This window comes from Pelobates fuscus, chromosome 12 (genome assembly GCF_036172605.1).
Source record: "Pelobates fuscus isolate aPelFus1 chromosome 12, aPelFus1.pri, whole genome shotgun sequence".
Classification (NCBI taxonomy): domain Eukaryota; kingdom Metazoa; phylum Chordata; class Amphibia; order Anura; family Pelobatidae; genus Pelobates; species Pelobates fuscus.
Genome location: NC_086328.1, coordinates 22595977 through 22622938, shown reverse-complemented (window position 1 = coordinate 22622938; position 26962 = coordinate 22595977). Strand labels below are relative to the sequence as shown.

Here is a 26962-nt window from a genome sequence, read left to right as displayed (position 1 = left end):
TGCTGCTCCCTGTCACCTTCTCTGGACTCAACTATCACGAGCCTTTGCCGCAGTCCAACAATCTCCTCCTGTACTCCAGCAAGGTTTCATTTTCAGATCTCTCTTAGATCCAGGAGCAGATTTTATAGTGTCCCCTTTAGTGGAGGACAACGCATCGGCATCAGATTCGGTCCTCAGATACCCCCCACTTGTAGCATGTAATGTCTGAGGTTCCTCTACATCTTGGGAGTTCCCGGAGTCGCATAAGTCATGAGGCCTCTCAGGCTCCATTTTAAGTCTAGCCTGCGTTGGTGGCCTGTCAAAGGACCGTCTGATATCAGGAAGGTTTGTGCTATTGGAACGGGCCAATTTTGTTTTTGCCCCCTCTCAACGGTGGGAGTATTAAGGTGTCTGCCTCTGCTGTATTTTTTGGCAAATTCGTGGCTAAAAAGTATTTTTCTTATAGTATGTATCCAGAGCTCAACACTGGCACGTCTGCTCAGTAGCTAGCTACACCCCCCCAGGCCCCATGCAGTTAGAATTACTTGTATCACAACTTGACTCTCGTCTATGCTCAGTTCCCAATTTTTACTTGTGTCAGTCAGTCCACACATTGTACAGCGCTGCGGAATTTGTTGGCGCTTTATAAGTAATAACAATAATGTATTATAGCAATATGTCCTTTTTTTTTACATTCTTAGATAGTACACAGCAATAAACCAAGCCAGGGGCCAGGCCACAGGAGACCAGGTTTGTGTTAAATGGTTTTAAAATGGTTTGACGCAGAACGGAGAGAGACAAAGCCAGAGGCATGCCTGACTGTAGTGATTATGGTGCCCAGTTTAAAATTTCACTTCCATAAACAACTAAAATGGTAAATAATGTAACATACACTTTATTAGTACAACTGCTATAAACATGACTCTGACCTGGCATTCATATGATTTATTTTCTGGCATCTCGTATCATTCATCAATGATAAAAGGTATTTATTATAGTGAAACAGAAATAGACAAACTAGCAGTATATATAAATAATATATTAATTAGATTTGTATCAGTCATTGTATAACAGGTTTCCTATGTCATTGTTTGGGTAGGTTAGATAATACTTGTAATATGAAGGTCAGGGGCCGTTTGACAATATAAGTCTGTGGTTTGACAGGTCTGGTGGGCGGGCTGTGGGTGTGCTCTCCCGTAGACAGGGAAGGCTGCTAGAGCTAGGCCGCAGTGAAGCCGCGGGCTGGAGTTAGCGAAGGGCCCAAGGATGGGCTCCCTGCTGCTGGCTCTCCGGGGCCGCCGTGTCGGGTCTCTGGGGTGCTGGCGCTCAGTATTAGGGAGCTGGAGAGTGCCTGGCCGGGGGTGGAGGAGCAGCGGGTCCTCGGAGCAGATCCTACAGGTACCAGCAGAGGGCAAGTTTACCAGGGGCATTATAAAATATCACAGGGGGGGCAGATAGCTGGGGCATTATGAAGCATGGCACATAGGGGGCAGATAGCTGGGGGTATCATGAAGCATGGCATATAGGGGGGCAGATAGCTGGGGCATTATGAAGCATGGCACATAGGGGGAAGATAGCTGGGGGTATCATGAAGCATGGCACATAGGGGGCAGATAGCTGGGGGTATCATGAAGCATGGCACATAGGGGGGCAGATAGCTGGGGGTATCATGAAGCATGGCACATAGGGAGCAGATAGCTGAGGGCATCATGAAGGATGGTACATAGGGGGCAGATAGCTGGGGGCATTATGAAGGATTGTACATAGGGGGCAAATAGCTGGGGTATCATGAAGCATGGCACATAGGGGGCAGATAGCTGGGGGTATCATGAAGCATGGCACATAGGGGGCAGATAGCTGAGGGCATCATGAAGGGTGGTACATAGGGGGCAGATAGCTGGGGGCATTATGAATGATGGTACATAGGGGGCAGTTAGCTGGGGGCATTATGAAGCATGGCACATAGGGGGCAGATAACTGGGGCATTATGAAGCATGGCACATGGGGGGCAGATAGTTGGGGCATCATGAAGAATGGCACATAGGGGGCAGATAGCTGGGGCATCATGAAGCATGGCACATAGGGGGGCATATAGCTGGGGCATTATGAAGCATGGCACATAGGGGGGGCAGATAGCTGGGGCATCATGAAGAATGGCACATAGGGGGGCAGATAGCTGGGGCATCATGAAGCATGCACATAGGGGTCAGATAGCTGGGGGTATCATGAAGCATGGCACATAGGGGGGCAGATAGCTGGGGGTATCATGAAGCATGGCACTTAGGGGGGCAGATAGCTGGGGGTATCATGAAGCATGGCACTTAGGGGGGCAGGTTGCTGGGGACATTATGAAGTATGGCACACATAGGGGGCAGATAGCTGGTGCATTGTGAAGCCTAGCATGTTGAGGGGAAGTTACTTTGGACATTATGAAGCATGGCACATAGAGGGGGCAAATACCTGGAGCATTATGAAAAAGGGCACATTGGGGGCAGATATCCGGGGAATTATGGAACATAGGGGGCAGATACATGGGGCATTATGAAGCATGGCACATGGGGGGGGGGGGGGGCAGATAGCTGTAGCATTTTGAAGCATGGCACATTGGGTGGAGATAGCTGGGGCATTTTGAGGTATCATAGGCGGCAGATAGCTGGGGAATCATGAAGCATGGCACATAGGGGCCAGATACCTGGGAGTCAGCTAGAGATACAGATAGCTAAGAATCAGGGAAAATGGTAAATAGATTGAATTAACTGCACATTTATACTTTTGCTAGCTGATCAAATAGCACAGTCTGTAGATAAAATATTCAAGGCTAGGTTTTTTTCATGTTATGCATAATATGTAGTTACTCAGTATATTTGCAGGGTTATTCAGAGTTACTTCAATTGTGAATTCCAAATTTGAGTCCAAAGAAGCTGAACTGCAAGCATTTCTGATCATTTTTCCAGTTTTGGTTATTTCTACCTCGCATTTAAAATGAGTGCTGAATTCTTACTTTAGTCAATAACCATGTACGTGTTTTCCTTTGACAGACATGTATTTGTTTTTTTCAGAATTTGCTCTTTCACAGGCTGTCCCCAACATATCATGGACTACGTGGATTATTAATTAAGAAACATCTGATTCAAGACCCAATTCGCATCTGGAGACTTTTAGGTTCATGATTTTTTTTTCTCTGCACATTTTTATTAACTATTAAACCTTTTTTTTTTTTTTTGTGTGTGTGTGTGTATCCCTGTTTTCATTCATCATTGTGTTTAGTTCACTAAAAAGTATTGTTTTTTTTCACCGCTATAGGTGGTTTTAATTATTTCAGTACTTCTGAACCCAAGAATAAAGAAAATAAGAATGAAGATGCAAAAGGGAAAACACCACCAGAGGACGATGGTAGGATACATTTGCTTTAGGAGATGTTTTAGTTCCTTAGAAGACTTTCCACCCTCAAAATAACTCCATCTAATGATGAAGTTCCTAAGTGCAAACTAACCTTAAGGTGTTAGACTATTTTCAAATGGTTTATCACCAAGTTGTGTACCCGAGCTGTCATCCACAGTGCCGCTCCTCTGCTCGGCCGCTGTACTGATGAGGAATTGTTGCCTTGGTCGTCAAAGAGAGGCCAGACAGTGCATACAGGCATTCAGTGATCCAACTTTATTGTGAAACCATTTTAAAATGGTTTAATACTATAAGGTAAGATGGCTTGAGGGCGTAAACTCCCTCTAACCCCTTAAGGACCAAACTTCTGGAACAAAAGGGAATCATGACATGTCACACATGTCATGTGTCCTTAAGGGGTTAAGGATCTCAATCCTGTCCCTAACGAGGCTGTGCTAATATGCAGTGTTCTGCGTAACTTGCAGCTTGATACAACCCTGCCTTTGAAAATGCGTAGAACATTCAATTTAGATATAGAATCTTTAAAAGAACACTATAGGCACCCAAACCACTTCATCTCAATAAAATGGTCTGAGTGCCATGTACCACCCTGTTTTAGTTCTGTAAGTAAAAACATTAATGTTATGTAGAACTGCAGTATTTTCATTGGAGGGTTTAAATGCCTCAATTGGCTATCACTCAGACAGCCACTAGAGGTGCTTCCGCTGAAATAGCAGAGTATAACTCAATAGACTCTTTCTTGCAGATAAAAGGGACTACCATGGGCACTAACATGGGCACTAAGTTCGTGCCCAGCTACGACAATATTTTTATGGATAGCTGGGAGAGGTCGTATATATGAAATATAACTTAATAATCAGATTAGCGCACCACAGGATTTTCCCACACATTAGCTTCAGTCTCCTTATGTTTTTCTATAAGAAAGTATTGGATTGGCTGAGATCATCAATCTCCATGTTGTCCACAAAGTAGCTTCCCCGCTGTGAGGGAGTAAAGGTAAGTACAATTCATTTTTTACTCCCTGCAGGTGTGGGTTGAGGACCTAAATGGCCACCAGGCCACTATAGTGTTCCTTTAAAGACTGGTATGTTATGATGTATTGTTTGGTCATTGCTCCTTATAAGACTAATTGAATACTCACCTCTTGTCCAGCATCTCTCTAGCTATTATTTGAGATTCACAGGTGTTACACTAATTTAAAACCCACCCCTGACTCCAGATAAGATGAGTCTTCGATGAGAATGTTCGCTGCTGTTATATTCCCTTTATTTTATTGACTTATTTATTTTCCATTTTTAGCCTTAAGTTTTAGTCTGTTGCTGTCTTCCTTGTTACACACAATTTTGAACTGTTCTGAAATAATGTCTTCCTAAATACTTTAGAGGAGAAAAAGCGGCGCGAGCGGGAGGATCAGATGTACCGTGAGAGACTTCGAACCCTCTTCATCATTGCCGTGGTGATGAGCCTCCTTAACTCCCTGAGTACCAGTGGAGGAAACATCTCATGGAATGACTTTGTAAATGAAATGCTGGCCAAGGGGGAGGTCCTACGTGTACAGGTTGTCCCTGAAAGTGACATTGTGGAGATATACCTGCATCCCGGCGCTGTGGTTTTTGGCCGACCTGTGAGTTTTTGTATTTGATCAGTTTTCTATATAAAAGTTCATATATATTAAGTAGACACATGTTCAGAATTTTACAGATAACCCTTTAAGTAGAGCTTTTTAGGGTCTTCCATAAAAAAAATGTATACAATAATGTATAGATTCTAGAAATCTCTTCAAGGTCTCTAGATCTCGTGTTTGTTTATGTTTCGTTAATGTAACTGTTTCTTTTTCTCAACAACAGCGCTTAGCTCTCATGTATAGGATGCAGGTAGCCAACATAGACAAATTTGAGGAAAAGCTCCGAGCAGCTGAGGATGAGCTGAAGATTGACATAAAGGATCGTATTCCTGTCTCCTACAAGCGCACTGGCTTTTTTGGAAAGTACGTCAAGCCCTTCCTCACTGACCTGAGGATCCTTGGAGGAGGTTCTTTTTCCTATAACTGCATTCATAGGCCATGCTGGAGGGCTAGTAAAGGCTACATTCTGATTGATAAAAGCATCACACCTAAACCATACCGGTAGCAGAATTAGTTTGACACCTACCTTGTTAATCAGGAACTGCGTATGAGCTTATTAGTAGTGGAGGCTGGGAGCGGGTTCCAACAGGTCCCAGGCAAGAAGTAAAACTATTCAAAAACTTTTTGACTTTTTACGGGTGAGTGAGGGTCACTACTGGTACCATACCCACTGCAGGAAGATTTAGTGGCTGTGGTACTTGGTGTCTTCCTTTAAAATCAGTCTTAAAAGAACCTTTTAGGGCCAGGAACACAAACATGTATTCCTGACCCTATATTGTTTAATCCACAATTTAGGAGGCTTCCCCTCCCCCTTAACGCTCTTAGAAAAGGTGAAAACTCACTTTATTTCCAGCGCTGCGCAAATCTGCTGACATTGCCCCTGCCCCTGATCCGCCTCCTTGGTGACATCATCAGAATTGCTGATTTTTTGCCAATCCAATGCTTTCCCACGGCTGAAATTGGCAAGGAGGCAAGGCCAATCAGCACTTCCTCATAGAGATGCATTGAATCAATGCATCTCTACGAGGAAAATTCAGCGCTGCCCCATGAAGCACCTCCAGTGGCCATCTGAGGAGTGGCTACGTGGTGGTGTCCATAGGGGGCAATGTAAACTCTTTATTTCTCTGAAAAGGCAGTGTTTGCATGAATATGCCAGAAGGCAATGATTATACTCACCAGAACAAATACATTTAGTTGCAGTTGTTGTGGTGACTATAGTTTCCTTTTAAGATGTAGTTGTTCTGGTGACTATAGTGTCCCTTTAATATAAATTTAGACAATCCTTACTCTGCTTATTGGAAATCTAATATGTGAACATTCCACGCTCAAAAACTTTAACTTCATACACTCCATAATGAAACTTTTTTTGTGGAATTTGCCATAAATGCGGAGTCTTTCTCTGTCAGGTGCTAGAAAAGTAATGTTTTAATATGGCATAATATGGTAATCTGTTTTCTCTCTCTCTCTTTTTTTTTTTTTTTTTTGTTCTGTGTTTCTCTTCCCTCTATTCCCTATTCCTACATGATCATTCGCCTATCTACAGTGCCCTGTATGCATTGGGCATGGCGGCAGTGGGTGTAGCCATCTTGTGGTACATATTCCGTCTGGCTGGAATGGGCGGACGAGAAGGAGGCTTTGGCGCTTTTGTGAGTTGAGTTTTGGAAGAGTGTTCTTGGGCATAAGACTCAAATCCCTGTTGAGGATTTAGAATGGCTCCATCTACATTTGCAACTCCCGTAAAAAGCGATTACATTTGACACACAAACACATAATTGCTACATATTGTGATTCCACGGATACCATAGAAGTCATACTCATTTCTTCCCGTTTAATGACAAACAGACAAATCTTATATATTGATGGTTCTGACACATCATGTGTCCTCAAAGGATTTAAGCCTATTGCTGTTTGAACACAGTTGATGTATTAAAAGCTTGTGAATATTTTAGACCATCCACAGAAAATTTCAATTTCTCCCTTACTAGCAAGACCTTCAAAATTATTCGCCACTGCAAGCCAATGGGACCCATGGCACATTGATCAGCTCTAAACTCCTACTCACTAGGAGAAATTTTTCACTCCCCACTGGTGGTCAGTGGACATTTTGAGACCTGTCAATATGAATGTAGTGTATTCTATGTTGTCCCAATGAAACTTTTAGAGAAAAAAAAAGTAGTAATGGCAAGCTGTGATAAATACATAATTGCAATGGTTGAAATAATTTGGTTGCTTGCTCCTCCACCACTGGTGGTTAATCTATGTATTATCGATCAGTGATGAGATCCACTAGAGTCCAGTTATTTAACCTGTTCTGCTGTCCCGGGCTCTTAGAACCAGCTGAAGATGGCTCGTTTCACAATCGTCGATGGGAAGTCTGGCAAGGGGATCAGTTTTAAGGATGTTGCTGGGATGCACGAGGCCAAGATGGAAGTCAAAGAATTTGTGGATTATTTGAAGGTATTCAAGAGTGGCAGAGAATTCTTGGCTAAATAGCTCAACTAGATCAGTAGGACCAAGGTGGACACTTCTTATCGAACCTCCTAATTGCTACAGTTCTCTACTGCCTCCTAGTGGCTAAGACATGGTGTCACTGATTTAAAAAAATTACATCCATTGAAATTTATGCAGACATCGCTACTCTTCAAAAGTATTGACCTGAATTGTTCTAATTGTGAGCTATATTATAGATGCAAAGTCCAAAACAAACTAAAAAAAATACTTTTATTTTGATGAGTAACTTTAAATTTATTTGTTCTTTATATATTGCAAAATCTGTTATATAGAATGAGGAAGGATTATTGATGGTGTGTTTTTATACACTTACAAGTGCTATATAGACGTGCTGTGTCCTTCTTTTGCTCCCAATAGGCGTTTTACTAGCTGTTCAGTTTTCATTGGCACTTGCTCGTGGAAGGATACAGAGAGTTCTATACACTTAATTTCACTCTTACTATCTATGCTCTGTAGCTGTTTTGCTGGTTTATGTTGGCAGTTGTCTGCAAAGCGATATAGAGTGCTATACACTAAAGTATGCTTTACCCAGATAATACTAGTGTTTTCTGTTTCAGAACCCAGAACGCTACTTACAGCTTGGGGCCAAAGTACCAAAAGGAGCTCTGCTTCTTGGACCCCCAGGCTGTGGAAAGACCCTGCTAGCCAAGGCTGTAGCTACAGAAGCTCAAGTGCCCTTCCTGGCAATGGCTGGTTCGGAGTTTGTGGAGGTGATAGGAGGTAAGGAGGGTGCTGTTCTGGTTATATCACTCAACCGTGAATTGTTCACTCAAGAGAGAATTGAAAACTGAGCTGCAAAAATCAGGCTAAAATACCAGACTGTGACTATAGCAGAGTTGGACCATTGTTCCAAATCAACTATTTTGGTCTAAATGCACTATTTATCATATAATATTCAGTAAAACACTTTATCTAAGCATACAGACCAAAGTAGCAGACTTGCAGAAGCCTTCCCATATTGTTACTGTTGGCTAAAAATGTGCAGTAGCCTTGTCTGTATAATCATTCCCTTCAGGCTTTTTGCAGCAATTCAGAGAAAATGTACTGTTTATATTACAGCCTAGGGATACCTCCGCTGGCTACTCAGATGGATACTAGAGGTGCTTCATGGGGCAGTGGTGCACAATGTGCAGCACTGCCATTCAGTGTCTTCGCCTTCTGCATGGAGACACTGAACTTTTCTCATAGAGATGCATTGATTCAAAGATGCTGATTGGCCAGGGCTGTGTTTGACTTGTGCTGGCTCTTTCTCTGATCTGCCTGTTTGACAGTCTCAGCCAATCCTACAGGGAAGCATTGTGATTGGCACAGAGAATTACTTCTGATGATGTCAGCCAAGCAGGCAGATCTGGGAAGAGCCAGCAGCTGCAGACTTTAATACAAGTAATATTTTACTATATTTAGAGGGGCAAGGTGGCTCCAGGGAGGCTAGATGGTGGTTTTAACACTATGAGGTCAGGAATATGCATTTGACTATATACAAAGTTAATGGGGGCTCACTTTTGTATTATTAGGTCTTGGCGCTGCCCGAGTGCGCAGCCTCTTCAAGGAAGCACGCACCCGAGCCCCTTGTATCGTCTATATTGATGAGATTGACGCTGTAGGGAAGAAACGCTCTACCAACATGTCTGCGGTTTCCAATACAGAAGAGGAGCAGACGCTGAATCAGCTGCTGGTGGAGATGGATGGTAAGAGGACCATATACTCCCCCAAGTAGCTTTATAATAGTCATCGACTAGGTCCTTACTGCAGTAAAGGCATGTCATTAATCATCTTTCATCAACCATGAATCTCGAGCCAAAATCTCCATCAGTGCTAGTTTTACTTCTCTCCTTGTTTTAAGAGAATAGGCTTATTCTTAAATCCCAGATCATTTTCTGCTCTTCGAGGACCTTGATACATTTGAAAGCTGTATGAATTCTATTTTTGTGCTGTCTGCTTTGCTTAGAACATACTTCTCAGCATGCCGTTAACCTCCTCTGATTAGTTGCTTATTTTCCATTTAAAAGAAAATCTTTTTACATCTTTGGAACATTTTTTTTGTGACAATTTACAAAGTAGGAGGAAACTGAAATGTGTGTCACACAGTTGCTTGTATTTAAAGGAAATGCAGATTAAGGAACAGCACGCACACACAAACAGAGTTTTACATTTTGCAAGGCTACTTTGGAAGTGGTTTAAGCAGTAAGTATTGCAGTCAGCCTGTTTATCTCCCATGTTAAAATCAGTGTATGAAGAACCATCAATATTGAGGTACTGTGACGTGGTGGTGGGCTTAGGATGATAAGCCATATGGTGGAACTCTACCCCCATATTTGTCTGCTAAGATGATATAAGGTGATTTTAAGTAGCCTTGTAAAATGTAAAACTGTATTTTAAAAAAAATAATTAAAAAATAATTTGTGCACTGTTCCATCTTTATTTTGTATATATTTTTGTGTTCACTTAGAAATGCATGTTCCGGGTGTGCTCTTAATCGCCACCCATTTTTTAATTTTTTTTTGTATATCAGTAAAGGAAAACTCCAAGCACCATAACCACCACTGTGGTGCCCCACCGTTTTACAATAGTTTGACCTCATACCTGGTGTCTGCATTGCGTTTCTCCCCATATCTTCCCTTTAGCTCCTGTAAGGAGCTTCCATTAGCTTTTCTTGTGCAAGGCTCTGTAATGCAGGGCCAGCTCTTGGGCTGATCTCTGTGAATCTTTGTATGTGTATGGAGTGTTCTTTTAATAGCACTAGTGACATCATCTTCTTGTAACCATCCCTAATCAGTCTTTATATTTTTATACAGGGATGGGTACCACTGACCATGTTATAGTGCTGGCATCCACGAACCGAGCAGATATTCTGGACAATGCGTTGATGAGGCCTGGGAGACTGGACAGACATATATTTATTGATCTCCCCACCCTACAGGTGAGATCACAGAGCGCCATGACATGCGCACGGCACCCTCGTAGTCTCCATGCTGACCTCTGATTTGTGTGCAGGAGAGGAGAGAGATCTATGAGCAGCACCTGAAGAGCTTGAAGCTAACACAGCCTGGGTCCTTCTACTCTCAGCGTCTCGCTGAACTCACACCTGGATTTAGTGGTAAGGAGGAGTTTATTTTTTCTTCTTCTTCTTCTTCTAGAGAACTGGAGTAAACTTGTAATTATTGTTTAAATAATGTATTTCTTCTTAAGTAGAGTATATCAGAACTGATCCTCAAATGTTCCTAGTGTTTTGTTTTGTTGTTTTTTTCCCTCTCTGATGGAGAAAGTTTGTAGGAACTATTCAGGGAACAAAATTGTTTGACTCGGTGGTGGTGGAAGGTCACCTTAAAGGGACACTCCAGGCACCCAGACCACTTCTGCCCATTGGAGTGGTCTGGGTGCCACCTCCCTCCACCCATAACTCTGCAAGTGTAATTATTGCAGTTTTTATAAACTAACCTTGCAGGGTTAAGTCCTCCTCTAGTGGCTGTCCATCAGACAGCCACTAGAGGGACTTCCCTGTTCTTAGAACACGAAAAGTGTTTTAAACGACGCTGGACGTCCTCACGCTATGCATGAGGACCACCAGCATTGCCGAAATCCCCTAAGTCTAATTCACATTAGGTCTCCCCCGCCGGCTGACATCGGCAGGGGAGGAGTGTCAGCGCTGGATTCAGGTAAGTAGATGAAGGGCAGAAGGGCACTGAAGGGTCCTGCAGTGTCAGGAAAACGGATATTTAAACATTAAGATAAGATTTAAACACAGTATAAACGTGGCAAACTCGAATATTCAACTGTCATAATGCAATAATCTTACTAACTTCGTCCATGTGCAGCATAGTGGCATGGGGGTGATGCCATAACTATCACATCTAAGCATGTATACAGCAAACCATAACCAGACTGTAATGCCAGCATGTAACTTTCTCATGAACCTATTATACTAAAAAATGTGCAATGCCTAGCAATAGAGAAAACTACCTCAATAAAGAGAAAGTGTTTCTTTACAGTGCCCAAAATGTAAAAGCTGCTCAACACTAAAAGTGGAATACCCCTTACCCACAATAAAAACCAAATATACAGAAATAAGGTATACAAATTATACCAAACAAGTGGAGCGCTCTAAACAGTAGAGGGGTTTACTCACCCCTTTGGTACAGTGACAGTCTTGAAAAACTAGAATGTACATATAAAAGGAAACAAAAACAAGAAAAACAAAAATATAGTGCAGATGTTCCAAAAATGGATAATTGGTAGTAAGTACCATTTAAAAAATTGATAATTGGTAGTAAGTACCAATTATCCATTTTTGGAACATCTGCACTATATTTTTGTTTTTCTTGTTTTTGTTTCCTTTTATATGTACATTCAAGTTTTTCAAGACTTCACTGTACCAAAGGGATGAGTAAACCCCTCTACTGTTTAGAGCGCTCCACTTGTTTGGTATAATTTGTATACCTAATGCCTAGCAATACCCTACTTAAATAAGCCAAGCAGCTCAAGGAATGCAGTTGGGGTACCTGGAGCCAGTTTGTAATTATTATCTGCACTGCAAAAAAAAATAAAAAAAGATGAGATTTAAACATTATTGCCATTGTAAAAAGTTCAACTGTAACCTCATTCCTGTTCTGTATTTAGTTTCTAGAATCCTCATGTTTCTGTGTTTTGTGAACATGATCTCCAGCTTGCATGGTTTGTGTATAGATTTCAAATTAAAACGTAATTAATGCATAGAAGAAAAAAGTACAAACTAAATGTAAAACTACACCTTACATAAAGAACACATAAGGAAAATACACAAAGACCATGGAAGTGACCGTTTCCTTTAATACATAATCTCGTATCCTGGTTGTAAGTATAACTAGCTCTCAACCATAAGTTTATGTTCCTTCATATAGATGTATGCAGCCACTAACTTTACTTGCCAAATGAAAAACATTTAAACCCCTCTCTCTTTCTCTCTCTCTTTCTCTCTCTCTCTCTCTCTCTCTCTCTCTCTCTCTCTCAGGAGCAGATATCGCCAACATATGCAATGAAGCAGCTCTGCATGCTGCCCGGGAGGGGCACCAGTCAGTAGATACCTCTAGTTTTGAATATGCTGTTGAGCGAGTGATTGCAGGTTATTAAAAAATTTATGTTTCAGTGCATTAAAAAACAAGAGTTCTGAAATGTGTTCAGTTTATTGTTTGAGTTTTTTTTAAATGCAAAGATATGTTACTACTTGTAATGTATAGCATAGTAAACATCATACAAACTATAGTAAATAGTGATCATAAATCCAATGGAAGAAAAATATTAGCTTTCACTGTTCCTGTATATGTAGGTTTATCACGTTTTTGATTATCTTACTAAATTGCCTGCAAGACAGTAAAGAATATGTATGAAAATGTATTGATAACCTCCATGAGTACATTTTTTTTTTTTTTTTTTTAGTTTAGTCGTCTTCAAAGCTCTTCCACTTGTTTATTGATAATAATACAATTATGCATTTATTGGAGGAGATAAAGGCTTTGATATGCTTTTTAACCCCTTAAGGACCAAACTTCTGGAATAAAAGGGAATCATGACATGTCACACATGTCATGTGTCCTTAAGGGGTTAAGGACCAGGGGCGTTCCATGTTGTCATGGTAACCTGGTCAAAGCAGAATTTGTGCCAACATGGAATGATTTATCAATTTAGCATCAGCAGCACTCGGGATTCCTGGTGTTTCTGAATGAACTCGACATTCTGAGCCAGAATCTTTACAGAACCTTTCAAAAGTCCTTTAGACATTAACCTGTGTATTCACCGTGTAATGGTTACGTGTTCTTTTCATACAGGGACAGCCAAGAAGAGTAAGATCATGTCCAAGGAGGAGAGGTGTGTGGTTGCTTTCCACGAGTCCGGTCATGCTTTGGTCGGGTGGCTGCTTGAGCACACAGAGGCTGTGATGAAGGTACAGCAGCATATTTATGGTTAAATTTACCCAGCCATGGCAAAATATCCCTATCGTTTATAGTGTTATTATTATATAACATATTGAAGTGAGCTTGTCTCCACTGGAACCAATCCAAAATCAAACTAAGGCCTCAATTTAATATGCTTTCCAAATGATCCAATACTGTTAGAAGAACTACCCAAATGATTAGAGTCACAATTAAAGTTTATGGGAATTTTTGTAATAACGTTTTTCTAACAGCCTTGAATCATTTGGAAAGCTTATTAAATGGAGGCCTAAGTTAATTATCTTGTTTGTACACGTGTAATGGCTTGTTCATTTTTGTGGTCAATCTTTCTTTTATTGAGGCATTAAATTGCAAGGGTACAGAATGAAGAAAGGGGAGACGATAATATAACATACAAAGTTGGTTACGGTACAGCATATTCTAAATCATCCCTGAAAATCATCTGCCTCTTTTTATATTAATGAAATCAAACAATGGCTTGCGCGTAACTGTATTGGATAAGTAACATGAGAGAACTAGAACTTCGCTGTTGGACAATACGTTTAGTGTGAATAATATGTTGGCTTTTGAAGAAACAATAGCATACTGTCTAAGCCTGGGGTAGACGTTCCCTTGAGGAATACCTGTAAATGCGTGCTTGCTATGTCAAAGTTAAGCTAACATATGAATGTGTGCTTGCTGTGTCATCGTGAAGCTAAGTATGGATGGCTGGTTCATTTTAATGTGAAAGAAAAAAAAGGCACCTTTTCTTTCTTATAAAAGGCATTTACGTATATATCTGCACAACTGCTTTTTTTTCTTTAAATAATAATTTATTTAAAGGAACCCTCCCATCACCATAACCAGGGGTTCCCTGGCACCCCCAGTATAAGTAGAATGTTTAGAAATTTTACCTGGGGTATGCCGAGCGCTGCTTCCCGCCTTCGATACTTCAGACGGGTGGTACAGGACATTTGCCTCGATTTTAATAAGCTATGATTTAATAATGTTCTAAAACTTTCTAAATGGTTTATCTACAAACATTCCCGTACACTTTAATGATTATTTCTGTAGATAGATCACCTGGAAACCTTTCTAACATTACTGCATTGTTTGCAAAGCATATTAAATTGCTGCATTATTTCATTGGCTGAGAGCAATCAGCTGGTGCTGTCAAACAATGAGCTATCTCTGCACTGCAAGGCTTGGCTCAGGAGATCTAACGGAACCTCCTGTTTAGGAGCTTTCAGCTCTCCATTGGAAGCAGTGGAGGCTGGGAGCTGCCCCTGGCAAACCCCAGGTCAGAAGTCAAACCGTTCTAAGACGGTTTGATTTATTTACACTGGGGAGTCACCAGGGCACTCTTGGCACCATAACCACTGCAGACTTGATAAAGGCTCTTAGGGGCCATTTGATTTGTCCCTTCAATAAAGGAATGCTTGATTTGCCCAAGGTTTGTTCTGAGAGATTTTTCTTTCCTTTTAGAGTTGATGGTGCTTGGAGTGTCCCTCAATAATTTCTTACCACTACAGTTAGTGATTTTATTAAGAGCATGTTTAGTATATTAATCCAATGTAGTCCCGGGTGAAGTTCTTTTTGAACATTACAGGTATCCATAGCACCGAGGACTAATGCTGCTCTCGGATTTGCACAAATGCTACCAAGAGAGCAGTTTCTTTTCACTACGGAGCAGCTGTTGGAGAGGATGTGCATGGCACTGGGAGGCCGAGCTTCTGAGGCTATTACCTTCAACAAAGTCACCACGGGTAAGAAACCGGAAGTAAACATACAGGTCAATAGAGATGGCTCTGTATTGTACGAATATATGTTGGATCCAGCTTTTAATAGCTTTGTGGGGTTTACCGATGCCTAGAGTCCGGTATCCTGATCAATAAACATAAAAGACGAACACCACGTAGGATTAATGTCTAACGTTCTGACAGATGAGTAGCTTGTAGGATCAGTTGTAATGCAGAACATGAGCAATCACTGTGTATGGTTAGGCCCTAAATTAAGAGATGACCGTTGTCTGTGAGATGACCACCTTTTCATACTCGATGCTGCAGAGAACCAGTGAGATGGATTGTAACTTCCCATAACATAGTGCAGAATTTATTAACCTAAAGAGACTTAAGAACATCTAGTGATGATTGATATTCCTTCTAGAGGGTCATATGATACCTTTGCTCTTGCCCTTGATATGTAGGAGCTCAGGATGACCTGAGGAAGGTGACACGGGTCGCATATTCCATGGTGAAGGAATATGGCATGGTGCCTAGTATTGGTCAGGTGTCTTTTCCAGATGAGTCCACATCTGGCATCGGGAGACGACCCTTCAGCCAAGGGTTGCAGGAAATGATGGACCGGGTAAGCAATTTCATCTAACAATTGGGGACAAGACTTCTGTCAGTTACTGACTGCTTTCTGTATGCATCACAGCAAGATCTTTCCCTTTTACTAATGTAAAGGGTTTAATGGAACGGTATGATACTTATTTTGTTTCAAGGTTTGCTTAGGTCACATGAAAACAACCTTGGGTGTCATTGAACATCAGGACAAGTATTGTACAGGTCAGGCCGAGGTCTTTGATAATGATGAGCAACCAACACACTAGCACTGCATATAGACAGCTTCGGCTAAAGAAATTATACAGATCTATATACTATGCTTTAAATAAATAATTGTAAATATAATTTTTATCCACTATATTTTACATAATACACTATTACTTCTCTCCTTTTGTCTTTACCTTTACTTCCAAGGACATCCTAGGCGCTACACCAACACTCCAGTTTTTTCCATGATTGACTTAATGTAACAGTTGGTGAAAAGTGAATTAGTGACTGGTGTTCTGTCTGACGTTTTTTTAAAAATTGCTTTCATTCTAAGTTCCTTCTCTAAGGGAACTGAAATTTCTGCCATCGTGGGTTACAGACAAACCAGGAACTCTATATTAACACACACATATTTAAAATAAAGCATGGGTTGTGTTCCACCAGGACCAAATGATAAACTACACATTCATGTTCTTTTTGGACTTTACATGGTGCTTTTCTAACCCCGAAGTTAGTCTGGCTGCAGAGTATAGTATTAAAAAATTAAACCATAGTAATGAGAGCAAGACTCGTTTAAACAACAAAAAAAGTATAAGCAGATTATATTTTGTATAATGATATGACTTTAAATATGTATTCTGTGTGAATGCATCCAAAAGGATCATTTTTATTTCATTTTTAGGAAGCTCAGCGGCTTGTGTCATCCTCATACAGGCGCACTGAAAAATTACTACTGGAAAACCGAGACAAGTTGCAAGCGGTGAGCATCAAGTGTAAACACACTGCACGTATATCTGTAGTGAATAATCTATTTCATTTATATGTATTGGTCTTCTGTCATTTGTACACTTTATTTATTAATAATATCAATTTGATGTTGGGCTAATTGTGAATTATAATTTTTTTTTTAAACTCCGTAGCTGGCCAATGCATTATTGGAGAGAGAAGTTATTAACTACGATGACATTGAAAAGTTAATAGGTCCTCCGCCTCATGGACCCAAAAAGATGATTGCCCCTCAGAGTTGGATTGAGGCAGAGAAAGACAAACAGGACAATGGAGAAGATGAGCCTCGTAGGCCCCCACGACCTAAGACAGAGGACGAGGAGGAAGAACCAAACATGACACCAGCCTGAAATCAGAACTCAACTTTGATGGTGTAAAACCATTATCAATGGACTTGCAATCACTGAAACTATGAATGCTCTTCTGATGTCTCCCTAATTGGGGATGTCATCTATGGAGTTTGACACCTCTATCCCAAATCTGTCTGTGACAGCTCCAAAGATAACCAGCTAGATGTTCTCCACCAATACCTGGGAGGCAACCTGGTTTTATTGCATTGTTTGAAAATATACTGTCTCGAAAAGAGCCCAATAACATAACTGAAGAGGTGGTGTTATTTCTGTACTCATGCATCACCTCGATTATGTCCATTTTAAAATGAAAAATGCACTTCCCAAGTATTTTTGATATTATGTCCGCTTGGCTCCTGTATTTAACCTCTAGTGTGAGGTGTAAAAAATGAAATAAAATTAAAAATCCACACCTCCTTATCCTGCAACTGGGCGCCTCCATCTTGTTTTTCTATCAGTCATTGTTGCCCTTTGCACCAGGCACTCTGCATACAGTAAAGGGGAGAAATTAAACAGTGTTTCTATTTCTCCTCATTTGCATCTTAAGCCCTGGCTGTGCCTGGACTGAACTGGATTGTGATGTCACTTGCCTAATCTGTATTCTAAATAAACAGTGCCTCATAAAAAAAGGTTAATGCGCGTTATAGGTTATTTCAATGTTTTATTAAATGCTGTAAATTCCCATTAAAGGGAAAATTAAACAAACGTAATTCTAAAGTTGTTGTTTTTTTTTGCATTCTCGTTGATAATCTCTAGGATCCCATGGGTGCATGGTATTCGTGTCCTTATTCCATCATATTTCAGATGTATATGCCTATGCGCAATGCCATAATATCTAGGGACAAAGTCTACTTACGTGTTAACCTCACCACTGACTGGATGAGGGGTGCCTTGCTACCATTCTCTCGTAGACCTAGACATTTTACACGTTATTCAGAGTGTTGAGATTTTGCAGTTATGAATTCCCACCAAATGCTAGTCTGGATTTGTTTGCAGTTAAAATATAATATAAGGTGTATAGAAATAACCCATAAAAAAACGTTAACAATTATACTGATATATCCTATTATGGAATTGTATTGTTCATCATTTCAAGCATAACTTTTTATTTCTTTCATTTTTTAATTCTTTATTTTATTTGTGCATATGGTTAACAAGCATGTTTGCTGTGCCACAATAGCTGGAGCAAACTGAACTGTATACATAAGAAAACCTCATTATGGAATTAGAGGCATTGCACATTTTTAAAGTAAGTAATGCAAAAAGTTAAATCAATGCTTCAGTTACTAAATGCTAATTCAGATATACATTTCCAACTTTACTGTAAGGTTGTAGGGTCACAGGCTTAGTTAAAAACCGACGTTTATATTTAGCAAATAGTTTAACTAGGACGATTATTCAAAGAAGGTTAGGTAGAGTATTACAAAATAAAGTAACGTACGCTAAGATACCACCGGGCAGAGCGCGGCACATTGGGTCATCATCTGTGGTAGCAAGGGTGTTGCAGGTTTGTCTGAGACATTACTAACGGCTATGTCCGTGTAGCGGTGAGTGCCGCCAGAGTGTCCTTTGGTGAGGCGGTTTGTGCCTTCCATGTCTTTCTTCGTGGGGAGGTAGGACAGCTATCGTTACTTGCGCCATGCACGTTGTTGATAAGTATCCTCTTCACAGGCCTGGGGATATACCCCGCTGGCACCCAAAGTCCACTAAGTTCCGACGGCCCGCCACCGGGCATAGTATCCGAGGGTCGCTATGTTCGTGTTACCCAGTCGTGTGGTGAGTATAGTCGCGTTGTGCAGACCAGAGTGTCCCGGTGTGGGTAGCTGTGTAGCAGAGCTGTTGCGAGGGGATGTCTGTTCCGGGCCTTCCTCCAGTGGCCGCCCACGATCTTGTTGTTAGGAGGTTGAAGTGAGGTGCTCTCGCTTGGGGCTTGCACGGAGCTTGCAGTGTGAATAGGAAGTAGCGTTATTGGCTGTCTTCTTCTCCTCTCCACCACATTTGCAGTCCAGGGTTGTTTTATGGGTTCGGCTACGTGGTGTGTGGGGACTGCATCAGCGCGGCCTGTGGGGTAGTCTCATCATGTTCGGCCATTTTGTTGAGGCCGCGTGGTAGTCATTGGCGGTCGTCGCCCAGGATCGCCTTATGGATGTTTTCCTGCCCGGTGGGGACCGGGATAACCCCCACCGGTCCAAAGCGGGGGGTGTAACGGGGCCGGGAGGGTTCCAGTCGTGTTGTGGTTCACTGTAGCCGGGATGGAGAGCGAGGCAGTGGCCGTCTGCTCCACTCCCCTCCCGTGTAGGCTTCAGTCCCCAGTCCCCAGAGCATCTCACCAGGACCCAGATCCACCCAATTTCAGGTGCTCTAGCTGCACTGGGACACTCCAGGAACTTGTGCCACGATTTTCCAGGATGTTTCAGGCTGAGTTTAGTGGGTATTTGCCCAATATTAGCTGAATTCCCCAGGAGCTGTAGTGACTTGCAGCCTGCTAGCATGCCCCCCCCCCCCCCCCGCATAACTTTTTAGTTTAAGGCTTTTACTTAAATTGCTAGAAGACAGGGTGATGTAGTCCATTATTCATCAATGATTGGATAGCTGGAGGTTGGCTAGCCCTGATTTATAATATTTAAGGTTCAGCCGGGACTGATGCTATCTTACAGCTTACTTTACCGGCATAATTTACTATTCACTGAAACATACATCCCAATATAGGGATTTTTAAAAACCGGTCTGCAGAGGATATGCCTGTCATAAAGTATATAACTGAAATCGTGACAGTGGGACAATATTATTTATTTAGATTAAAGATCAAATAAAGGGACAATATCATTTATTTAGATTCAATATATTGCTACTTAGAGGGACACTACACTGCCCAAAACAACAACAAAAAAATAAATATATTCTAATTGTTAAGTAGATGTACCCCAATTAAAACATTTAATTGAGGGTATATCGAAACAACTTGCAAAAATCCAAGGCAGCTTAAGAAGAAGCCTTTGCGCGGCATGTACTCTGAGCCTCTGACTTCCTCAGGAGTTTAGCTCCACTAACCTAAACACTGAGGAAGTAAAAGGACCTGTTGTCTGATTAAAAGCCAGAGTTGTGTAACAAGGTTAATTTATAAAAATGACAATTTCTTGCTTTAGGGCTCCGAAGCGTCCCTTTAAAAATGAAAAACAAACAAAAAAAAGCATGAATAGTGTATTATTAATATTATTTAGTAAGCTATAAGGCTGCATATAAATCTTTCATGTGACGGTTGATATTTTGCACCATCCACAATGAGCTGCTTATACTGCAACCCTATTAAAAAAAATTACAAATATATTTAAGTTCTATTTAAAAAATTGTCCAACCTCGCAGATCACGAGGAAAAAATATGTGAGAATTTCACATTAAGCATAAAATTACAGCAATTGGAGTTTTGTAGAATAATAAATAATATTTGCGTGACTTTTAATAACAATACTTAAATCACACAGTCAAAAAACTTTTGCAAATATACAAATCATTTTATCATTGGAAAGCATTACACAGACGCACAATACAGGAGTTATACATTGTACATGTATTCACTGTGTAATGGTTTCAATGCTATAAAATGTATTTTAATTTTATTTTGGTGTATTCACCCTATACTACAGAACACACGCGGCCATTTTTACTGTGGGCAAAACGACCGTCACTACTGGCATCACGTTTCCCCGGATCTCTCCTCTGATTGGCTTTGCAGAGGACTCGCTCTTGATTGGTTTTGTGTCGCTCATATCCCATGATGCACCGGAACTCTTCCTCCTTTCTCTGCGGCCATTTTCTCCCTGTGGAGGTATGTTCCTGTGATTCTCCTGCTCTAGCGATTTAATCCGATGCCATCCTCGGTCTCCGTCCGCCGCTTTGTGTTTTGATTGGCAGCGATGGGTGCCCCAGTTACCGGGCCGGTATTTTGCGGGGTTATTTGCGGGCGATGTGACTGCTGGTTCTGCTTTAATGGGCTCGCTCCCTGCCTGGGCCTACTGGCAGTAGGAGCTAGCAGCACGGGCTCTGTAATGTGCGGGGAATGGGAGCTGCTGGCAGCAGAGCTTACAATCTATTATAGGGGATTTAATGATGGGAGTTGTATGGGTCCCACTCCCCGGTAAGGCTGAGACACCCCATTTCAGAGCCCTTTATCCCTGTGTGCTGGGTCTCTGGTAGAGCCCTGTGAACCTGTGCTGTGCCACCCCCGGGCCTGTCTTGCGGCCCTGGCCGGTATTGCCAAACCCTCCTCTAAGTAGCTTGATTCTAGCCATGCGTGCAGTGTGGGCTGATAAAACTTCACATGCTGGGGCCTGGGTGACTTATACTGGTGTCTGACTGTGTATAGCATTCACATGCTGGGGCCTGGGTGACTTATACTGGTGTCTGACTGTGTGTGTATAGCATTCACATGCTGGGGCCTGGGTGACTTATACTGGTGTCTGACTGTGTGTATAGCATTCACATGCTGGGGCCTGGGTGACTTATACTGGTGTCTGACTGTGTATAGCATTCACATGCTGGGGCCTGGGTGACTTATACTGGTGTCTGACTGTGTGTATAGCATTCACATGCTGGGGCCTGGGTGACTTATACTGGTGTCTGACTGTGTGTATAGCATTGCTTAAGTGTTTTAGGCTGCAGTGCTGCCCAAATAAAACTGTCTGGGTACATTTTGGTCAGTGTATGTTTGTTAATTTCTCTCATTTCTTGAGTACCCATGCATGTTTTCAACATGGTTTGTTTTTGCTCTGACATGCTTTAGACGTGTGGAACATACACGATTTCCTAAATGTCTGTCCACTAGCAGTGATACCAGCTCTATTGAGTTAAAGGGACACTATAGTCACCGGTATCACTACAGCTTTACGTAGTGGTTCTGGTGTCTATAGCCTGTCCCTGCAGACTTGTCAATGTAAACAGACTTTTTAGAGAAAAGGCAGTGTTTACATTGCTGCCCAGTAACTGGCAGACAATCGGATGGCCACTAGAGCTGCTTTCTAGTCTAGTCTAGTGCTGCAGAGTGAGCAATGCTGGCGTTTAGCGTCTCCAGACTGCATGGAGGCGCTCAATGTTCCCCATAGAGATGCATTGGTTCAATGCATCTGTATGAAGAGCTGCTGATTTGGCACAGTATGCCAATTCTTTTAAGTTCACAAGTTCCTTTATATGGAGCATTGTAGATACGTTGTGGAGCTTTTGCTCTATTTTAGAATCATCTCCTGCAGAATGCTTCCCTCTGACCCACTCTATTTAAATATGAAGCTTGTTTTTTTTTCTCATTCTATGTATGCTATTCTTAACCAATTTCCTTTTTTCAGGGAATAAGTCGCCATGGCCCCCAGCCGGAATGGCATGATTTTGAAGCCCCACTTCCATAAGGATTGGCAAAGACGTGTGGCCACCTGGTTTAACCAACCTGCCAGAAAGCTTCGTAGGTGAGGAGCCATTTTTACGCATTGTAGAGCAGAGAGGCGTTTTTGTCTTTGTTCCTGCCGTGTACACTGAACATTTGTATTTGTTGTATGCTGATCTACAGTCAGATGATGACACTTTCTCCGGAATCGCTGTATTTCCGTGATGAATACACATTTGAACCCCTTTTCAGCTGATGACTGTACATTAGTGGTAAAAACAGCCTTTTAAAGTGCAATGCTTTGGAGCCTCTCCAGTAAATCTTTTAGGATCTTTTATTTTTTAGAAGGGTTGCTTAGGATTTTAGATGTCAAGATATTCAGCATTTTCTGCAAAAAAATCATACAGGTGTCAAGTCTGTATAGATCATGGAAACGGTCAGACCTTCTTACTGCAGATTTTATCTGGTTTGTTATTGTAGTCCTGTGCAAGCATGAGAATACAATACAGAACGATTATCATAAACGATACAGAAAGATATATTCTACTAAACTTTGTGCTCCGGTAATGACATGGGAGAGATCGGACTGCCATTCTGGTGTCGAAGGACACCACTCGCACTTTATAGCAAAATTAGAGCTCTTAAAGCTTTTTTTATTTATTTTATGTATTCTTTTTGAGCATGTTTTGAGGCTGAATTTTTTTCAGCTATGGAAGTGTGTACATTTTTTTTTTAAAGTTTTTTTTTTTTTTAGTTGTAGGAGCTATAAAAGATACTTTGTTTGTGTCTTGATTAGAAATGGGTTTTAGTCACCCTGTGTGCAGCAGTATATGTAAAATGAGCCATAGTGACTGACTATTTTGAAGGCCAAGGCAAAATCTGGGCAATTCTTCAAAGTAGGAGTGATTTGTTTTTATTATTTTATTTTTTTTAAACTGTTATTTGCTAGTTTAGTTTTAAAGGGACACTAGGCACTTTAACAAAAGTTTATTGAAATTGTTATAGTATCTGCAGTCCTATCCCCCATAGAACTTAGTTCATTAGTAAGAGGACTCTCGTATCATGCCTCAAAACCCTCTGGGTATGAGAGCCTGGAATCTGGCTTCCCGACTCTCACCGTAGTATACTGTGCAGTCACGGTTGGCCATAGTGAATCATTGTATTAAATGATTCTAGATGGCGAAGTCTGATGTGCATTGTGGCATGCGCCTAAGGTCCACAGTGCTCCTCTGAGGAGCATTGGATTGGTCCGTCATCCAGTAAACACGCATCCAGGATGATTCCACCTGTAGATTAGGTTAGGGCAGCAGAGGAAAGGTGAGTAATTTATCTATTTATAAATTTATTTAAAAAAAAAAAAATTTGTAGTGCATAGATAATCACACAAGTTTGTAAGGACATATCAACAATAGTTAAAGCTTCAAGGAAGATTACAGATTTGTCACAGGACATGTTTAGCGGCTTGCACTTTAAAAAAAAACAAAAAAAAACTTTTCAACATCAGGAGTGGAACAGTAATGTGTAAATTGTTTTCTTTTTACTCCGGGAAGTGAGGGCCAATTGGTGGCTGTAGTGTTAGTAAAACCCATGTTTGTTCCTTTTAAAGCTGCTAAATGGCATCAGATGCGTGTGTATTAAAGTGTACTTATTTCCTTCATAGACGAAAGGCACGTCAGGCCAAAGCCCGCCGGATAGCTCCACGACCTGTTTCAGGGCCTATCAGACCGGTGGTGAGATGTCCCACTGTCAGATACCACACTAAAGTGAGGGCTGGCAGAGGTTTCAGCCTTGAAGAACTTAAGGTACATAAATGTGAAAAGCCGATGTTGTCGTTGCTGAAATGTAAAGAATTTAAAGATTTGTGTTGTTGCACTGGTGTTCTATAATGACGTTTGGGCACTTAGTGCTATAGTCACATGATGACAAATCTCCGGAATCTCTGTAACTCTGTGATGATTACTTTGAACCCTTTTGTCTGATGACTGTTTGCTCTTGTTTTGTTTGCTTTAATGTTCCTTTCGTGCAATATAACATGAGCTCCCTTCCATCACACAGGCAGCTGGCATCAACAGGAGAGTGGCACGCACCATTGGCATCTCCGTGGATAAGAGGCGCCGCAATAAATCTACAGAATCCTTGCAGACTAATGTGCAGAGGCTGAAGGAATACCGTTCCAAACTGATCATCTTCCCACGCAAACCTTCTGCTCCTAAGAAGGGAGACAGCTCTGTAAGTAGCAAACCCCCACCCCGAGTTGATTTAACATTTAATATTAACCTCCTAGTGCTAAATGTTCATGGCTGCTTGACATCTTGGGCATCCACTGTTTTACTTGAGACATCTGACTGCCATTTCTAGGGTCGAAAAGGAAATTGTGTATTTAAAAAAAAACAAAAAAAAAAACCTTTTCCCTTGTTGCAAAACTGTAAAGTGCTTCAAACTGTTTTTTTTTTCTTTTTTTTTTTTTTTTTCTATTTTTTGCCTTTTCAATCGGCAGCAGAAAAGGATGTTAGTGAAGCTGAACTTGATGGGTTCAGATTATTTATTTCTCCCCTCTCCCCACACTATGCAACCATGGATTATGTCAGCTAGGGTAGAATTCCTATGGAACTTGTTTGCCCTCTGATTTGTTAAAGTTGAGCGTTGATGGAAGCCACTAATATATGTACATGCATGTTTGACAGTCATATGATGACAATACTCCGGAATCTCTGTATATTCTGTGATGATGTGTTGAACCCTTTTCCAGCTGATGACTGTAAATATGGAATAGCACTGTAATCAATCTTGTCTGATAAATCCTTTTTAACATTTGTGTTTTGCTTAACCCCATTCAGGCTGAAGAGTTGAAGATGGCCACACAGCTGACTGGACCGATTATGCCAATCCGCAGCGTAAGTACACTTAACATACAACTTTGAAAATCGTTTGCTTATTAAGTCTGTTTTCCTCTTGGTTTTAACTTGCTTTGTGTCTTCTCATTATGTTGCTGTTTCCGGTCTACTGGCATATTGCTGTGAACCTATACACAAGTTCAATTTATTTGAGTGCAGCACTCCATAATCTGCACATTAACGTAATACATGCTTACCTAGCCTTTGATTGCTAATATTGATTACACTCCATATAGAAAAGTACATAATCAAAATAAGGCTCCTTTAAACTAACTTGTTATGCTCATCTGAAAGGGTCTTGCCCTCCATGTGTCTGTAGTCCTGCTGTCTGCTCTTGGTATAAACTTGTGGTTATCAGATTTATAAGGTTCTACACCCCACCCTCTCCTTTCTGGGCTGGCTTTCTAGTCGGTAAAAACCGATGGCTTGTTCACCGTCACTTTTTTGCCTTGTTGCTGTTGCACTATTTCTGTTTGAACTTTTTAACTCTGTATTTAGACTTCACTAACCACTTCATCTGGTCTCCTTAGGTCTTCAAGAAAGAAAAGGCAAGAGTCATCACCGAGGAAGAAAAGAACTTCAAAGCTTTTGCCAGCTTGCGTATGGCTCGTGCCAATGCAAGGCTATTTGGTCTCCGTGCCAAGCGGGCAAAGGAAGCTGCCGAGCAGGACGTGGACAAGAAAAAGTAAACTTATTCCTGGAACTGTTAATAATAAAAAAAACAAAACCTCAAACATTGTCCTTTGGTCTTAATTTTTCCTCCCCTCATTAAGGTAAATAATGGCCTTTCAATACCTGGGACGATCTGTGGTTTGCACTGGGTATTGTACGTCAGTCATGTTTTTAAAGATTCAATCACAACTATGTGCTTGTTTTTCTGTAGTTCACTCTGGACAAGTTAGGTTAATTGTCCCTGGAAGCAATAAAAGTCCTGGAGTATCCAAATGGGATACTTTGGAGGAAAATGTGATAAACATTGGAAATAAGCATACCTATGTAATGAGATTTTTCATTATAAAAAAACACCGTTGCAAAGTCCACAACTTGCTTTATGTGGAGTGTACTGGTATCTGTGAGGTATGTATAACGTTTTATTTTCTTCCCTCCCAGGAGTGAGATGTGTAAGTGTTTGGAGAGTCTGTGTAAAGCTAAATTTGTTCAATTCTATATTGCCCAAATCACAAAAAAAGCAAACGAGTTGGGTTGCCAGTTTTCAAGCTGAGCATTACTTGTCAGTCTCTGCAGAATATTCATTCTGAAGTGATCAGAAATTCTCAAGTGGCAAAAAGATGGGTAGTCCAAACACACTAAGATGGATTTTAAAATGGTCGGTCCAAGTATCCTTTTGGAACGGATGCATGCACACTCGGGTCATCTACATTAAAAGGTCCTGCGCTGTCTGGTGCTTGTATAGGGCTGTTTGCAAAACTTCTGAATTTCTTGTATGCATGGTGCAGTTTGCTTCACTTCTGAATTTCCTATAGAAGTTTTAATTTATGTTTTGGATTGCACCAACTGACATGCAGAGCCTTTCATAGTATGTGAAGGAGGACTAGGCTGCAGACACATGGGCTATCGTGCTGG

The 26962-nt window shown here is 41.2% G+C and overlaps 2 protein-coding genes and 3 non-coding genes across 5 annotated transcripts; all 5 read left to right on the top strand.

Moving 5' to 3' along the window:
• Positions 1-1169: 1169 nt before the first annotated feature.
• SPG7 (SPG7 matrix AAA peptidase subunit, paraplegin) lies at positions 1170-17742 on the top strand. The gene is made up of 17 exons (XM_063438255.1): positions 1170-1377; positions 3039-3141; positions 3283-3372; positions 4764-5005; positions 5229-5368; positions 6549-6651; positions 7337-7462; positions 8074-8236; positions 9031-9204; positions 10312-10436; positions 10511-10613; positions 12504-12614; positions 13318-13433; positions 15032-15188; positions 15629-15789; positions 16660-16737; positions 16898-17742. The coding sequence occupies exons 1-17, from the start codon at positions 1246-1248 to the stop codon at positions 17111-17113; spliced, it is 2340 nt and encodes a 779-aa protein (XP_063294325.1). The 5' UTR covers positions 1170-1245; the 3' UTR covers positions 17114-17742.
• Positions 17743-20875: 3133 nt separating this feature from the next.
• Positions 20876-26112, top strand: RPL13 (ribosomal protein L13). Its single transcript, XM_063438386.1, has 6 exons — positions 20876-20939; positions 22450-22566; positions 24145-24286; positions 24540-24713; positions 25322-25378; positions 25909-26112. The coding sequence occupies exons 2-6, from the start codon at positions 22463-22465 to the stop codon at positions 26065-26067; spliced, it is 636 nt and encodes a 211-aa protein (XP_063294456.1). The 5' UTR covers positions 20876-20939; positions 22450-22462; the 3' UTR covers positions 26068-26112.
• Positions 22676-22758, top strand: LOC134579712 (small nucleolar RNA MBII-202). Its single transcript, XR_010086252.1, has one exon. It is a non-coding gene; the product is annotated as a small nucleolar RNA MBII-202 (small nucleolar RNA).
• LOC134579713 (small nucleolar RNA MBII-202) lies at positions 24402-24481 on the top strand. Its single transcript, XR_010086253.1, has one exon. It is a non-coding gene; the product is annotated as a small nucleolar RNA MBII-202 (small nucleolar RNA).
• On the top strand, positions 25175-25255 carry LOC134579714 (small nucleolar RNA MBII-202). Its single transcript, XR_010086254.1, has one exon. It is a non-coding gene; the product is annotated as a small nucleolar RNA MBII-202 (small nucleolar RNA).
• Positions 26113-26962: the final 850 nt, after the last annotated feature.